Raw genomic sequence first — 16,385 nt, forward strand, 5'->3', positions numbered from 1 at the left:
TTCTGCAAAGTATCTAAACTTTCTTTAATAATTTGCTTCCGTTCATTTTCCTTGAAATTTTCTTTAACAATCGATTCCCCGTTGTTTTCTTCAAAATTTTCTTTAATGATCGAGTTTTCATTGTTTTCTTTAAAATTTTCTTCAATATTCAGTTCCTCGTTATTTTCCTTGAAATTTTCTTTAATAATCAGGCTTCCATTATTTTCTTTAAAAATTTCTTTAATAATCAGTTCCCCATCATTTTCTTTAATAATCAGGCTTCCAATATTTTCTTTAAAATTTTCTTTAATAATCAAGCTTTCATTATTTTCTTTAAAATTTTCTTTAATAATTAGTTCCCCATTATTTTCTTTAAAATCTTCTTGAGCTTGCTCTTTCTCTTTTCCAAAATCATATACGTTCTCTTCCGTCTGTCCGATATCCCTTTTCAAGTTTCCCCCAGTTTTCTCATGGTCACTCTTTAAATTTCCGAAATTCTCTTTAATTTCTTCCAGTGCTCCTATGTGCTCTTCTTTCTCTTTATTAGTTTTCCCCAACCGACTTCTACCTTCTTTTCCCCCTTTTAAAGAAACACTGCACAGTTTTCCGATGATTTCATTTTTTATTTTTTCTGGCTCCACCTTGTCTTCATTTGTGGAGTCCATACCAAAAAATATCTTAGGGCTACTATTACATTTGTTTGTATTTAGGTTTTTGTGTTTTACACTTAAAATGATATTAAAAAGATTTAGAAAATCTCTCCCCAATATTAGGTAGCAAGGCGCTTTTTCATTAAGTATGTTTAAATTCATTTCTTTCTTTTCCCCATGAAATTCTATTATTACTTTTTTCTTCCCGCAGGTCTTCAGTTTTTCCCCATCTAAACTTTTATATTTTGACACCTTTTCCTCCTCAATTCTAGCCTCTGGGTCAATGTAGTAGATAACGTCTTTATTTATGAAGCTGCAGGGGCTACCAGTATCGATAAGAGAATAAATAAATTTGATGTTAGATTCTGAATAAGGGGACCCAAAGACTACTCTTACCTGCATGTTCCATGTGACTTCTTCCCGCTCCTCTTCATCTTCCATTGCTGCTACCGCTCTGAGTGGGCAGTGTGGTCTGATGTGCCCTTGCACCTTTAGGTTTGGGTTGCTTTGGGCATGATGTGGCATAGTGCCCAAAGTTTTGGCAATTGTAGCATCTCACCTCACTTAGATTTTCTTTAGCCCCTGCGGCCCAACGGCGTTGGCTTCTCTCCCGGACTAATTTCTCGTAGCGTGGAATGTTGCGCTTGAATACCTCGAGTGACGTCACGTTGAGGAACATCGCTGTTGCTGACGTCTTGTCCCGCATGCCTTCCACGATAAACTCTATCAATTCGGCTTCATTGATAGGCGCCTCTTCAGCCAGCTCCTGCATGGCCAATACATACCGGTGGAGACTTTCGGCTTGTCTCTCCCATTTTCTTTCCTCCAAAGTTTTTAGGGCCTCTTTTACCCCTGTTGATCTTTTGAACTCACCAGTCAGCTCTGCCTTAAGTTCTTTCCAAGTGGTGGCCTTCGAAGAGCGCAAAAACAAGCTGACGCTGCCCGTCATCATCCTTCTAGCAAACACAAACTGTTCAGCAGCGGTACATCCCATCACTGCAGTAATCTTTTCGAATTCTCTTGTCCACTTTGAGATATTGTACTCATTATCTCCGCTGAATTTTTCAAGGGCATTCTCGATGTCCACGAAACTTACATAGCTTTTCGGTTTTCCACTTTTTGTTTCCAGCTCGCTTATTTCGAATTGCAATTGTAGCAAGCGTAGTTTGGCTTGCAGTCTGTCTATTTTTTGTGTTTCGTTTTCATCAGCCTTACTTGCCTTGTTGGATGTACCCGCATGTTCGTTTGTCTGTGTGTGTGTGTTTGCTTGCTTTGGCTTGTCTGGGCGCTGCCACTAGCTTGCTCGTTTTGGCTTGTCTGGGCGCTGCCACTGGCTCGTTCAAAAATGTCTGCTTGCTCGTTTTGGTTGCTGCCGCTAGCTTCTTCGTTTGTTTGTGTGTTGGTTTCACCGGGCATATCTTTGTTCTTGGCAGTTTTTTCTGCCGGCCCACCAACCACCTCCTTCAACAAGTCTCGTAGCTGCATTTATGTGGCAGTTTCTGGAAACTGGATGCCGAGTTTTCTTAGCTCTTCTCTTAAATTTTCACAAGACATTTTTCAATTTTAGTTTTTCTTTTCTTTTTAGAATTTTAGTTTTTCTTTTTCTTAGAGTTTTTCACTATCTATTTTTTCTTCTAGTTCTCCGCTTAGTTTCACTAAATTTCTTCTTTTTCTTTCAGTTTTTTTCCACTCCTGTTCTTTTGCGTTTTAATTTAATTTCACCATCCAGTTTTTTTCGCCGACGGGGTCTTTGTCACACCTGAGTTGTTAGCTCTTTAGAGGGTACGCCAAGAATGGCTTCTTTTCATTTTATTTCATCATACTCAGTTCTCTATACTAGTGTACATATCGATTACAAATACATTGTTGTGTTTTATCGTACCAAATGCTATCGATAAGTGTATTATTTACAATGGGTGTGTTCATTACTAAATACGACTACACAATGGGTGTGTTCGTTACCAAATTCGACTACAAATGTAAACATAGTATAAGCGATTATATGCCTACCTAATTCAAGTTTGACTCCTTAACTGTTATCTTACCAAACAGAGTCGCATGGGCTGAGTGCATATCTCCTCTGGACGGTCTGGCAATTTACACAGACGGGTCCAAGATGGAAGAAGGAACTGGCGCTGGCGTCTACTGCGAGTATCCACTTATTAAAAACTCATATAAGCTTGACGATAATTGTAGTGTTTTTCAGGCGGAGATTCTTGCTATCAAGAAAACAGCTTAATTGGTGAAAGGGCTGTGAGGCAGTCTTACAGGACCGTTGACTATATATGTCGATAGTCAAGCGGCCCTCAATTCACGGAACATAAATTCAAGAGCTATTCTTGATTGTAGGAGAGCTCTGCAGGATATACACGATATCGTAAAACTATGATGGGTTCCGGGTCACAGCAACATCATGGGAAACGAGGTAGCAGATGAACTGGCTCGAGGTCTATCGACTTATCAGTTGATGAAACTGTCCGGCCACCGATGTGCCACTACATTGGCAAACTTCGGGAGATCTTCAACAAGAAAGCACATCAAAGATGGCTATTGGAACCTGGTTGTAGGGTATCCAAGGCAATCTGGCCAGTGGTTTCTCGTCGAAGAACGGCTTCCCTTCTATCACTTGATAAGCTAGGGATAAAAATCGCGGTGGGACTATTTCCTGAGTTAACTAATATGGAGGCCTTATAATCTGCTTCCTTCGGGTTATCTTCCAGTTTCCTAAAATATCCCTCCTTTACTATATCCTGAATCTCTTTCTTTTCCTTCAATTCCAACTGCGGATTTATGTTCCATGTTTCCTCCTGGTTATCTATTTCAATTTTACAAACTTCTTCCCATAAGTTTTGTTGGAATTCCCCTTTTTGTTTTTCCCACCCTTCATTCTTATTTGCATTCTGCAAAGTATCTAAACTTTCTTTAATAATTTGCTTCCGTTCATTTTCCTTGAAATTTTCTTTAATAATCGATTCCCCGTTGTTTTCTTCAAAATTTTCTTTAATGATCGAGTTTTCATTGTTTTCTTTAAAATTTTCTTCAATATTCAGTTCCTCGTTATTTTCCTTGAAATTTTCTTTAATAATCAGGCTTCCATTATTTTCTTTAAAATTTTCTTTAATAATCAGTTCCCCATCATTTTCTTTAATAATCAGGCTTCCAATATTTTCTTTAAAATTTTCTTTAATAATCAAGCTTTCATTATTTTCTTTAAAATTTTCTTTAATAATTAGTTCCCCATTATTTTCTTTAAAATCTTCTTGAGCTTGCTCTTTCTCTTTTCCAAAATCATATACGTTCTCTTCCGTCTGTCCGATATCCCTTTTCAAGTTTCCCCCAGTTTTCTCATGGTCACTCTTTAAATTTCCGAAATTCTCTTTAATTTCTTCCAGTGCTCCTATGTGCTCTTCTTTCTCTTTATTAGTTTTCCCCAACCGACTTCTACCTTCTTTTCCCCCTTTTAAAGAAACACTGCACAGTTTTCCGATGATTTCATTTTTTATTTTTTCTGGCTCCACCTTGTCTTCATTTGTGGAGTCCATACCAAAAAATATCTTAGGGCTACTATTACATTTGTTTGTATTTAGGTTTTTGTGTTTTACACTTAAAATGATATTAAAAAGATTTAGAAAATCTCTCCCCAATATTAGGTAGCAAGGCGCTTTTTCATTAAGTATGTTTAAATTCATTTCTTTCTTTTCCCCATGAAATTCTATTATTACTTTTTTCTTCCCGCAGGTCTTCAGTTTTTCCCCATCTAAACTTTTATATTTTGACACCTTTTCCTCCTCAATTCTAGCCTCTGGGTCAATGTAGTAGATAACGTCTTTATTTATGAAGCTGCAGGGGCTACCAGTATCGATAAGAGAATAAATAAATTTGATGTTAGATTCTGAATAAGGGGACCCAAAGACTACTCTTACCTGCATGTTCCATGTGACTTCTTCCCGCTCCTCTTCATCTTCCATTGCTGCTACCGCTCTGAGTGGGCAGTGTGGTCTGATGTGCCCTTGCACCTTTAGGTTTGGGTTGCTTTGGGCATGATGTGGCATAGTGCCCAAAGTTTTGGCAATTGTAGCATCTCACCTCACTTAGATTTTCTTTAGCCCCTGCGGCCCAACGGCGTTGGCTTCTCTCCCGGACTAATTTCTCGTAGCGTGGAATGTTGCGCTTGAATACCTCGAGTGACGTCACGTTGAGGAACATCGCTGTTGCTGACGTCTTGTCCCGCATGCCTTCCACGATAAACTCTATCAATTCGGCTTCATTGATAGGCGCCTCTTCAGCCAGCTCCTGCATGGCCAATACATACCGGTGGAGACTTTCGGCTTGTCTCTCCCATTTTCTTTCCTCCAAAGTTTTTAGGGCCTCTTTTACCCCTGTTGATCTTTTGAACTCACCAGTCAGCTCTGCCTTAAGTTCTTTCCAAGTGGTGGCCTTCGAAGAGCGCAAAAACAAGCTGACGCTGCCCGTCATCATCCTTCTAGCAAACACAAACTGTTCAGCAGCGGTACATCCCATCACTGCAGTAATCTTTTCGAATTCTCTTGTCCACTTTGAGATATTGTACTCATTATCTCCGCTGAATTTTTCAAGGGCATTCTCGATGTCCACGAAACTTACATAGCTTTTCATTGTTTTCTTTTTTTCCGATGATTTCATTTTTTATTTTTTCTGGCTCCACCTTGTCTTCATTTGTGGAGTCCATACCAAAAAATATCTTAGGGCTACTATTACATTTGTTTGTATTTAGGTTTTTGTGTTTTACACTTAAAATGATATTAAAAAGATTTAGAAAATCTCTCCCCAATATTAGGTAGCAAGGCGCTTTTTCATTAAGTATGTTTAAATTCATTTCTTTCTTTTCCCCATGAAATTCTATTATTACTTTTTTCTTCCCGCAGGTCTTCAGTTTTTCCCCATCTAAACTTTTATATTTTGACACCTTTTCCTCCTCAATTCTAGCCTCTGGGTCAATGTAGTAGATAACGTCTTTATTTATGAAGCTGCAGGGGCTACCAGTATCGATAAGAGAATAAATAAATTTGATGTTAGATTCTGAATAAGGGGACCCAAAGACTACTCTTACCTGCATGTTCCATGTGACTTCTTCCCGCTCCTCTTCATCTTCCATTGCTGCTACCGCTCTGAGTGGGCAGTGTGGTCTGATGTGCCCTTGCACCTTTAGGTTTGGGTTGCTTTGGGCATGATGTGGCATAGTGCCCAAAGTTTTGGCAATTGTAGCATCTCACCTCACTTAGATTTTTTTTAGCCCCTGCGGCCCAACGGCGTTGGCTTCTCTCCCGGACTAATTTCTCGTAGCGTGGAATGTTGCGCTTGAATACCTCGAGTGACGTCACGTTGAGGAACATCGCTGTTGCTGACGTCTTGTCCCGCATGCCTTCCACGATAAACTCTATCAATTCGGCTTCATTGATAGGCGCCTCTTCAGCCAGCTCCTGCATGGCCAATACATACCGGTGGAGACTTTCGGCTTGTCTCTCCCATTTTCTTTCCTCCAAAGTTTTTAGGGCCTCTTTTACCCCTGTTGATCTTTTGAACTCACCAGTCAGCTCTGCCTTAAGTTCTTTCCAAGTGGTGGCCTTCGAAGAGCGCAAAAACAAGCTGACGCTGCCCGTCATCATCCTTCTAGCAAACACAAACTGTTCAGCAGCGGTACATCCCATCACTGCAGTAATCTTTTCGAATTCTCTTGTCCACTTTGAGATATTGTACTCATTATCTCCGCTGAATTTTTCAAGGGCATTCTCGATGTCCACGAAACTTACATAGCTTTTCGGTTTTCCACTTTTTGTTTCCAGCTCGCTTATTTCGAATTGCAATTGTAGCAAGCGTAGTTTGGCTTGCAGTCTGTCTATTTTTTGTGTTTCGTTTTCATCAGCCTTACTTGCCTTGTTGGATGTACCCGCATGTTCGTTTGTCTGTGTGTGTGTGTTTGCTTGCTTTGGCTTGTCTGGGCGCTGCCACTAGCTTGCTCGTTTTGGCTTGTCTGGGCGCTGCCACTGGCTCGTTCAAAAATGTCTGCTTGCTCGTTTTGGTTGCTGCCGCTAGCTTCTTCGTTTGTTTGTGTGTTGGTTTCACCGGGCATATCTTTGTTCTTGGCAGTTTTTTCTGCCGGCCCACCAACCACCTCCTTCAACAAGTCTCGTAGCTGCATTTATGTGGCAGTTTCTGGAAACTGGATGCCGAGTTTTCTTAGCTCTTCTCTTAAATTTTCACAAGACATTTTTCAATTTTAGTTTTTCTTTTCTTTTTAGAATTTTAGTTTTTCTTTTTCTTAGAGTTTTTCACTATCTATTTTTTCTTCTAGTTCTCCGCTTAGTTTCACTAAATTTCTTCTTTTTCTTTCAGTTTTTTTCCACTCCTGTTCTTTTGCGTTTTAATTTAATTTCACCATCCAGTTTTTTTCGCCGACGGGTTCTTTGTCACACCTGAGTTGTTAGCTCTTCAGAGGGTACGCCAAGAATGGCTTCTTTTCATTTTATTTCATCATACTCAGTTCTCTATACTAGTGTACATATCGATTACAAATACATTGTTGTGTTTTATCGTACCAAATGCTATCGATAAGTGTATTATTTACAATGGGTGTGTTCATTACTAAATACGACTACACAATGGGTGTGTTCGTTACCAAATTCGACTACAAATGTAAACATAGTATAAGCGATTATATGCCTACCTAATTCAAGTTTGACTCCTTAACTGTTATCTTACCAAACAGAGACGCATGGGCTGAGTGCATATCTCCTCTGGACGGTCTGGCAATTTACACAGACGGGTCCAAGATGGAAGAAGGAACTGGCGCTGGCGTCTACTGCGAGTATCCACTTATTAAAAACTCATATAAGCTTGACGATAATTGTAGTGTTTTTCAGGCGGAGATTCTTGCTATCAAGAAAACAGCTTAATTGGTGAAAGGGCTGTGAGGCAGTCTTACAGGACCGTTGACTATATATGTCGATAGTCAAGCGGCCCTCAAGTCACGGAACATAAATTCAAGAGCTATTCTTGATTGTAGGAGAGCTCTGCAGGATATACACGATATCGTAAAACTATGATGGGTTCCGGGTCACAGCAACATCATGGGAAACGAGGTAGCAGATGAACTGGCTCGAGGTCTATCGACTTATCAGTTGATGAAACTGTCCGGCCACCGATGTGCCACTACATTGGCAAACTTCGGGAGATCTTCAACAAGAAAGCACATCAAAGATGGCTATTGGAACCTGGTTGTAGGGTATCCAAGGCAATCTGGCCAGTGGTTTCTCGTCGAAGAACGGCTTCCCTTCTATCACTTGATAAGCTAGGGATAAAAATCGCGGTGGGACTTACGTCACGGCAGAGTGAGGTCCCTAACTTCAAAATGGGACGACAGTGGCATTGACTACTGCAGACTATGCGAAGATGCGGAGGAGATAGAGACTGTCGAACATCTGCTTTGTAGGTGTCCCATGTTGCAAACAAGGAGATACCGTACACTAGGCAGTTATGAGATAGACACTCTGACCTTCCTGTCTAACATAGACCCCACCGTCCTACTCAACTTTGCCAGACATCTAGCATGGCTTGGCAAAGGTCCTTAACAACCCTTAATAATCATACTCTTTTCGCTCTTCCAGATAATTCCTTGGCGTCAATCTCTACATCTCATACACTCACCATCATCTCTGTCCTATCATCCTCATCTCATCAAGCTGCATTAACACTCCATCATCTCCTTCATCTTTAATCATCTCAACAACACACCTCCATCATCTTTAAATCATCATCTCCATCATCTTTAAATAGCCTACACAGGATGAACACAATGGACCAACGGTCTCCGAGTGAAACAGTCTAATAGAGGGCTGCGCATCCTTAAACCTAACACAATTTATAAAGTACATACAGTAGAGTGACTCTACTGTACAGTAGAGTCGCGATAATTCGTAATCTTCGATATTTCGTATAAGCTGCCGGTCCCTTGAAGCCATTTCCTTCGCATTTTAACTTCGCTAATTCGAAATCTTCGATAATTCGTATAAAATTGCCGGTCCCTTGAATTACGAATTATCGAGGTTCTACTGTATTAGCAACAATCATCAACAATAGGCTACATGTGATCGAGCGCTCACTACGCGACGAACAAGCCGGTTTCAGATCCCATCGCAGTTGCATTGACCAATCGAATACACTTCGAATACGGATCGAGCAGTCTATCGAATGACATTCGCCCCTCTATATAGTGTTCATTGACTTCACGAAAGCCTTTGATTCGGTAAAACGCACCGCAATATGGAATGCTTTACGAAACAAAGGAGTCCCACATAAATAACCAACATAATAAAAGCTATGTACGAGAATGCACCCCTCAAAGTTCGACACAACAACATATACAGCGATACGTTCACTACAAACATCGGAGTGAAACAAGGTTGTCCTCTATCCCCACTATTGTTTGCGTTAGTGCTTGATACTGTTATGGCTGAAGTTTGCAAAAGAAAGAGAGGAATTGTATGGGGATTCCAGCGTCATCTTGAAGATCTAGACTTTGCAGACGACATTTGCCTAATATCCCATAAACATAGCGACATGCAAAGTAAAATCAATGACTTAATAAGGCTCTGCAAAAGTATCGGCCTAGAAGTTAACATCGGAAAGACTAAAGCCATGCCAATAAACTGCAACATCATACGGAAGTTAATATAAATAATATAGGTAGAGTAATACCAGCGTCTCTCAGGACTGAGGTTTTGTTCTACCTGGACGACTTTCTAGTGGTATGACGTTCGAAAGGCACATCGATGTTCTCAAGGAAGTAGCTAAGTGTTTGCGCATTGCGGGAGTCACAATAAATGTTGAGAAGAGCAAATTTAGCATGAAAGAGGTTCGGTATTTGGGCCACATTGTTGGAGATGGCACTATACGAACCCCCAACTCCACGGTCAGTTAAAATACATGTAATTTGTGTAGCAAGGAATCAAGTAGACATTTTGAGTTTTTTTTCAGATTGGTATGTGATTCAGCTATTGCCCAATGGTTTTAACCGAGGTTACTAAAGGTGGTCATTTTGTAGCCATTTTTCACATTTTTGTCCAACCTTACATTGATTCAGATGCAGAGCTTTGCTGCAATGCTAATCAAAATATTTTCTTTGGCGAAAAAGGATTTTACATTGGTTGCTTAATCGGTTTATACTGGTATAAAAGTTGCAAAGTTTTATGTTGATCGCGAACTTTGTGCTGTATTTTGCTGTGCTATTTACTGAATTTTTCAATTACCAATGGAGAGTGCTGAGAAAATTCTGTTTTGCATTCGCCTTCTTTTTAGGGGGATCCATGTATTCAAACCTGCCTGTGTCATATGTTGATACATAGTTTAATACTCATTTGGTCTTCCTTACTTCATTGATGAACATGTATAGTTGCCAAAAGAATTTCTAATTGTTTTTTTTATTTGTTACTTTCAACGTAAAACACAAAAAAATACAATTGATTATCATTACAAATGCAAAATATTCGTTTTTGCCGATTTTTTTTTTTCTATAAAAAATTTTCATATTTACATTTTTTTGTTCAACTCACCTTGATTTCTGTAGTGAGAAAAAATTGCCTCACATTCTCACTTTTTTGACATTTATGATAGCTACTTTTCTCACGAACGTGAGTTTTGTTCTCCCTTATGATGTTTATAATAAGGGAGGAAGCGAAAGTGAAAAAACTCACTGTGAAATGATGTTTATGATTGGGCTGAATGTCATGACAAGCATTTTCAGGAAGCAGGCGATGGAGTCAATTTAAACTTCTATCAGGCATGTCACAGATTCCGATCGTGTTGTGTACTTAAATTGAAAGTAAGCACGCGTTTGATACTGATTAAATAATGATGCTTTATTTTATAAATAAGTAACAACAAAGATATAAAAGATTAACAATGGAGTCGAACGTTTTGATCTGGTTGATAGTTGAAATCGAAGTGAACAAGTTAATGATAACTAGTAAGAAATATGGAAGTAACTAAAAATGTAACGAATACTAATTAGTACAAAAGATACATTGATAGAATAGAAAAAGCATAACATAGAATCAGTGTTGCCATATGTATGAAATATACTATTGAGATACACTATAGTCTCCCAGGCTTAATAAGGACTTGGTCCGTCAGGAGAGCAGGATGTAGTTTCCTTAGACTTGATCGTTATCTGGCGCAGCATGCACTTGCTGACTTCATTGATGGCATGGCACTTCACCAAAGCAGGTTTTACATTTTGAAACAGGTTGATGATTCTGATTTGATGATTTGTTGAATTGACTTGGATTGATGATTGATGCATTTTTCTCTGAAAGGGTGTTTCGATTTTGTTGAGTTGTTGATGCTGAATTTTAGCTGTTGTTGTTTTTCCGCACTAGGATTTGCACCATGTTTGATTCGTCGCAACTTGTTAACGATGACACCGATTTGTTGAAACGACCATTTTTATTTGAAATGTAGTGTTTTGTGTTTATCCTCGTCGCCAATTTGATACGCGTTTGATACTGATTAAATATTGATGCTTTATTTAATAAATAAGTAACAACAAAGATATAAAAGATTAACAATGGAGTCGAACGTTTTGATCTGGTTGATAGTTGAAATCGAAGTGAACTAGTTAATGATAACTAGTAAGAAATATGACAGTAACTAAAAATGTAACGAATACTAATTAGTACAAAAGATACATTGATAGAATAGAAAAAGCATAACAAGAATCAGTGTTACCATATGTATGAAATATGCTATTGAGATACACTACAGATCGGAATGGTTTCAATGTTTTAGCTTCTCCAGATTTCGATCGATTTGGTGAATTCCGAAAATCTTATTTTTTAGTATAAATATGGCAACATTAGAGGAAACAAAAGAAACAAAACAAAAACATATGATTAGAAAACACTGTAGAAGTGGGAATTCTGAAAATATTGTGTTTAAAGAAAGTTTTTTTGTGTGAAAATAATGTTCATTTTTATTGGATTTTCAGTTTTACTGTGATTGAGGCGCAAAAAATCAACATAACTTTGAAAAATACAGTGTTTGAGTTCATTCTTATTTTGTTCTTTTTTATGTTTGCTTTAAGTTATCATTCGTAATGCCAGCTTGTTTAGTTTTTAGAAATGATAAATCGTTGTTCGAAGAAAAACGTGATTTTCACGAAAAAATATGTAGCAACATTTTGTTAATAATTGGTTTTGTTGATTTTCAATAAAATGATCAAAAATATGAAACTAAATGTGATTTTATAATAAAACAATATTTTTATTATTTTTAAGTGCTTTTGGAGTGTTTTAAAGTGACATGTTACCAAAAAATACAATTCCACTTGATAAACCAAAAGTGATTTCATTCCGAAAGAATCAATTCTACTTTCGATCGGAATTGGTTTCTGTGACATGCCTGTATATCTAAAACCTAAAAAACACTAAAAATGTAACTTAAACTTATACACATATTTCAAAAATCATAAAGATCAATCTTGCAGATAAATTTCACAACTACAACATTTTAACCTAGATTTATTTTTTCCATCTGTGAAAATTGTAGTTTCAATATCTGAAAAAACTTCCCAGGTATAAGCACTTTTAATTTAGTTAGTTAAGGCGCACCGTGTATTACAAAATAGCAAAGTTGTACGTTTTGTATAAAGCTTTCGCGAACGAAGTAACTGGCTCTTGCTATTACTCCGAATATGAAGAATCTAGGTTTTTTACAAAATGTTGATGTTGACTGTAATTTTCCATGCAAAACAACAAAATATTTGGAATTTAATTGTATTGATAATATGCTTTATTGTATAATGTATTAGTTAATACTGAAGACCAACGCCATTAAATAAATTGGAAAGAAAAAGTATGAATTAATACCAGGTAATTATACTAAATGTGTACAAACTGAGTTTATCTCATAGTTTGTAAGAAGTTACCCTTGATTTTAACAACCATCGGGATGTGGGATGAAATATTAATGTACAGTTTGCGAAGTATTTTTGTAAATGCCAACAATTGCAAATTTTGTTGTTTTATAAAATACGATAACAAAAATGACAAAGTGTTGAGTCTTTTGCACAAATAAAAATAATATTGTTCTAATATAACCGATTGTCTTGTATACGATTCTTCCCACGATTTCTCTACCGAATAGAAGAGTATGTAGAAGATTGATTGAAAATATGAGACCATTGTGTTCTAGGAGCCAATTAAAAACCAATAAGTTGTTGAGGAAATTGCAAATGAGGCGTTCTCAAGTGAACCCAATATGAATTTCAGAAAAATCGACAAAAAATTTCATGTCTTGAAATGGAATTTTGGAATTTACTTAATCCTGATCTTATGTTAATGTTTTACAAATGCTACGATATCTGTGAAAGAAACATTTTTTAAACCTTACTTATTGTTTATTAGCATCAATTGTATTTGTTTTTTTTTTGTAGCTGTTACCAAAACGAAAGAAATGTTAACAACGTTTCAATTAATATCAGTTATTAAATTCCTACACAGGAATATTTAGAAGATTAAGAATTCGAATATTATGGTCCTCTTGAATAATAAAATTTATTAAACATCTTTATTTTCAAAATTTTGCCGAAATCGTTTATATGATAACTATTCTATATCATCTATTCTTTTTTTCTTCAACTTTTATAAATGTTATTATAATTAGAAACAATCTTGTTTTAAACAAATAGAGCATCTTATTTGTGCAAAAAAAAAAAACTTCATATACATATATCACCATTTGTTATAAATTTTTTAAACTCATCGTATAAATTGAGGCTATAATGGGTATATAGGCAGCAACACGTAAACCATACAAACCATTCACAAACTGTACGTAATTGAAAATTAATATGGGTTAGTACATAATGTATCAAATATAAAATACATTATCACTTAGATGAAAGTAAATTAATTTATATATGCTTCATTGTAAGAACATCGAAAATTCGTGAGTTTTTCATATATAATACGTGCATAACAGAGATTACTTTTATTTTAATTTTAAACAGCATCAGCTGGGCTTTGAAATTCCGATAATGCATGAATGGGATTCTGAATCTTTTTTTGGGATCCCTTCCGGACTTTCGCCCGCACTTCTTCCGGTTTCTCGGGTCGCACCAGCGGTTTCTTTTCTGGGGCTTTCATTTTCCAAACAACAATTGGTGACTGAAAATAAGAAAATAGTATGTTATTACAAGGGCAAACAAAATAAGAACCGATAAAAAAAACTTTTTAACATTATTAATAATGTAAATTAGAAGCAATTAGCCATATTCTGGACTTAACCGTGTATTCGATACACATTACACTCACACTTTACCGCTTGCCACAAAGACATTTCTGTCTATCACGTGTGTAGAACTTTCAAATTTCTCTAAGAACATATTAAGCATTGGCCGTGAAGCTTTTTTGGCGGTCAAAGAAAAAAGTCTGTCGAACTTACTGAAATTGGGTACTTTTCACTTGGACTGAGGTGAATGCCGAACAGGCCCGAATAACTCGGTAGAAATTTAAAGAACATAATAGGTTTGTCCTCGTACTTACTAAATGTTGCTGAAACACTTTTTTCAGCAACTTTTCCTTTATACAACTGTCACAATTTGAAACATTTGTAATTATTACAAATTAACGAGTACGCAGACAGGCATAATATGTGGCTTTCTATGTTTCAATTCCAAGGTAGTTTTTTCCTCACTTCTTCGAGTTGATTCAAACAACATAACAAATAATAATCAACAAATTTACGGCAATTACTTTTTGTTATTGGCTGAATAATTTTTCATTTAAATTTTCAGACGGCTTCTTGGAAGTAATTGGCGTGTCTTTTTACTTACCAAATGTTGCTGAAACATTTTTTCAGCAACTTTTGCTGAATTATCACGTAAAAAGACACAGCTTATGTTAGCAAATATACCTTATTAAAACTACAGGGTTATCCATTTTGTGGTTTCAAAAGTATGGGACTGGAATTTGACATCTGTCAAACTAAGCTGTCAAACCAATTTTTTCTTTTCAGTTGATAGTCTGACATTGAAATGGATCGCTTAACAAACACACAACGTATAAACAGTTGTGTCTTTTTACTTTTTCAGTGATAATTATTCAGTAACTTGTTTTCAGAGAGTAGGAGAGATTTTACTCTTTGATACGAAAATAGAGAAAAAAGTAAAAAGACAACATTTAGTAAACATTAACAAAATAACAGTTGATGACCAAAACATTGGCGCCAATGCATGAAAGGAAAACTAACTCCAAATCAATGAAAATGTTCTTCAATTTTAAGCAAAATAAATAAAAAATAATGAATATATATATTGTACACGTCTTGTTAGTTCGGCAATCACTCTAACGAATGACGCGATTTATTCATTCAACTCTTATCGTCTAACAATGTTGTTATCGATTACTGATAAATACATGATTATGTTATCGTATTAACTATTACCGATGTGTGTTTTACTTATAATAGGTGTGTTCATTGTGTTATTCTGCTACAGCTCGGCTAAAACAAACTAGTGTATAGTGTACTTAAACCAGTGAACTAGATACTTATTCTACTTAACCTAATACTATGTACAATTTACTAATACTACTATGTACAATTTACGGGTCGGAGCAACCCTGGGTCCCACTATCCGGATCATTCATCTTCCATAATCGCATATTGCATGCTTCTATCACTCCATCATAAGGAATCTGAGTGATTTGAAAATTTTCTATGTCTCCGCCGACGTATCTGTCGTTCGGTAAAACTTTACTCACGGTGTAAGGCCCTTTAAATTTCGGAATTAATTTCTTATTAACCCCCACTGTGGTGTCCACGTTTTCTATTACCACAAAATCGCCTACCTTGAACGAACTCACTGTATGTCCCTTCTCTTCAGACCTCCTCTCTCATTATATTTTTGCGTCCTCGCAATAGCAGCTGCTGCTTTTTCTCTGATCTCTTTGATACCTTTGATACATTCTCGGAACTATTTGGAATTAAGGAAATAAAAAGAACGAGGAACGAGAAAGATGCATTGAACTATAACGGTCCCGGAACTATTTGGAATGAAGGAAATAAAAAGAACATGGAACGAGAAAGATGCATTGAACTATATCGCTCTCGGAACTATTTGGAACTATGGAACTATATTAAGGAACTAGTTCCTTTTGGCAAAAGGAACTAGAAAGATCGATCCGCTCCAGGAACTATATTGCCCAACTCTAGGTATCATATAGACCTGTTTACAGTGTTGTTAAATGCAAACTCTATTTTGCTGAGTTGTTTCACCCAATCGGCATGTGCTACAGGTTCGCTGAGTTCGCCTGAGGCGAGTGCACTGCTACCTTTACATGATCAATATTTTTCTCTCCCAAAAAGTCTGCGAATTCTTTTGATGTGAAACAACTCTCCCTCTGTCGGTTATACACCTAACTGGTCTGCTATAGTAGTCAAAATATTTCACAAGTGCTGCCTTAACCTCCTTGGTGCTCGTCGTCTAAACGACTAAGGGGTCGATCATCGATAACAATTATCGTTGAGTGGCGTTGCCAGTTGTCAAAATTGATCCACGTATGGCAACTCTCAACTGAAGTTGCGAATCTCAGTTGACGAAGCGGCTGTTTTTCAGCAACCAGTTATTTTCAGTTGCAGTGAATATTTTCGAAGAAACAAGAAGTAAAATAGAAGGAAAAATAAAAAATTTGTTAACAATTATTGATTCTTTGCATCATTAAT

The 16,385-nt window shown here is 36.9% G+C and overlaps 2 protein-coding genes across 4 annotated transcripts in view; both read right to left on the reverse strand.

The window, feature by feature from the left end:
* Nucleotides 1-3,869: 3,869 nt before the first annotated feature.
* Nucleotides 3,870-6,896, reverse strand: LOC141406645 (uncharacterized). Its single transcript, XM_073992490.1, has 2 exons — nucleotides 4,553-6,896; nucleotides 3,870-4,478 (listed from the first exon to the last, which is right to left on the reverse strand). The coding sequence occupies exon 1, from the start codon at nucleotides 5,289-5,291 to the stop codon at nucleotides 4,587-4,589; it is 705 nt and encodes a 234-aa protein (XP_073848591.1). The 5' UTR covers nucleotides 5,292-6,896; the 3' UTR covers nucleotides 3,870-4,478; nucleotides 4,553-4,586.
* Nucleotides 6,897-10,496: 3,600 nt separating this feature from the next.
* The window catches only part of alpha-Cat (catenin alpha), a 204,151-nt gene continuing 198,262 nt past the window's right edge, over nucleotides 10,497-16,385 (reverse strand). The window contains exons 13-14 of one of the 3 annotated variants that reach the window (XM_073992454.1): nucleotides 13,651-13,828; nucleotides 10,497-11,167 (exon numbers count right to left, since the gene is read on the reverse strand). In XM_073992454.1, coding sequence (XP_073848555.1) covers nucleotides 13,664-13,828 — 165 coding nt within the window. In that variant the 3' untranslated portion in view covers nucleotides 10,497-11,167; nucleotides 13,651-13,663. Of the gene's footprint in view, nucleotides 11,185-12,422; nucleotides 13,829-16,385 lie in introns of those variants that run through there. The other 2 variants (XM_073992448.1, XM_073992438.1) reach the window with 2 other exon arrangements.

Source organism: Musca autumnalis, unplaced genomic scaffold (assembly GCF_047663935.1).
Source record: "Musca autumnalis isolate F117 unplaced genomic scaffold, ASM4766393v1 scaffold_1, whole genome shotgun sequence".
NCBI lineage: Eukaryota > Metazoa > Arthropoda > Insecta > Diptera > Muscidae > Musca > Musca autumnalis.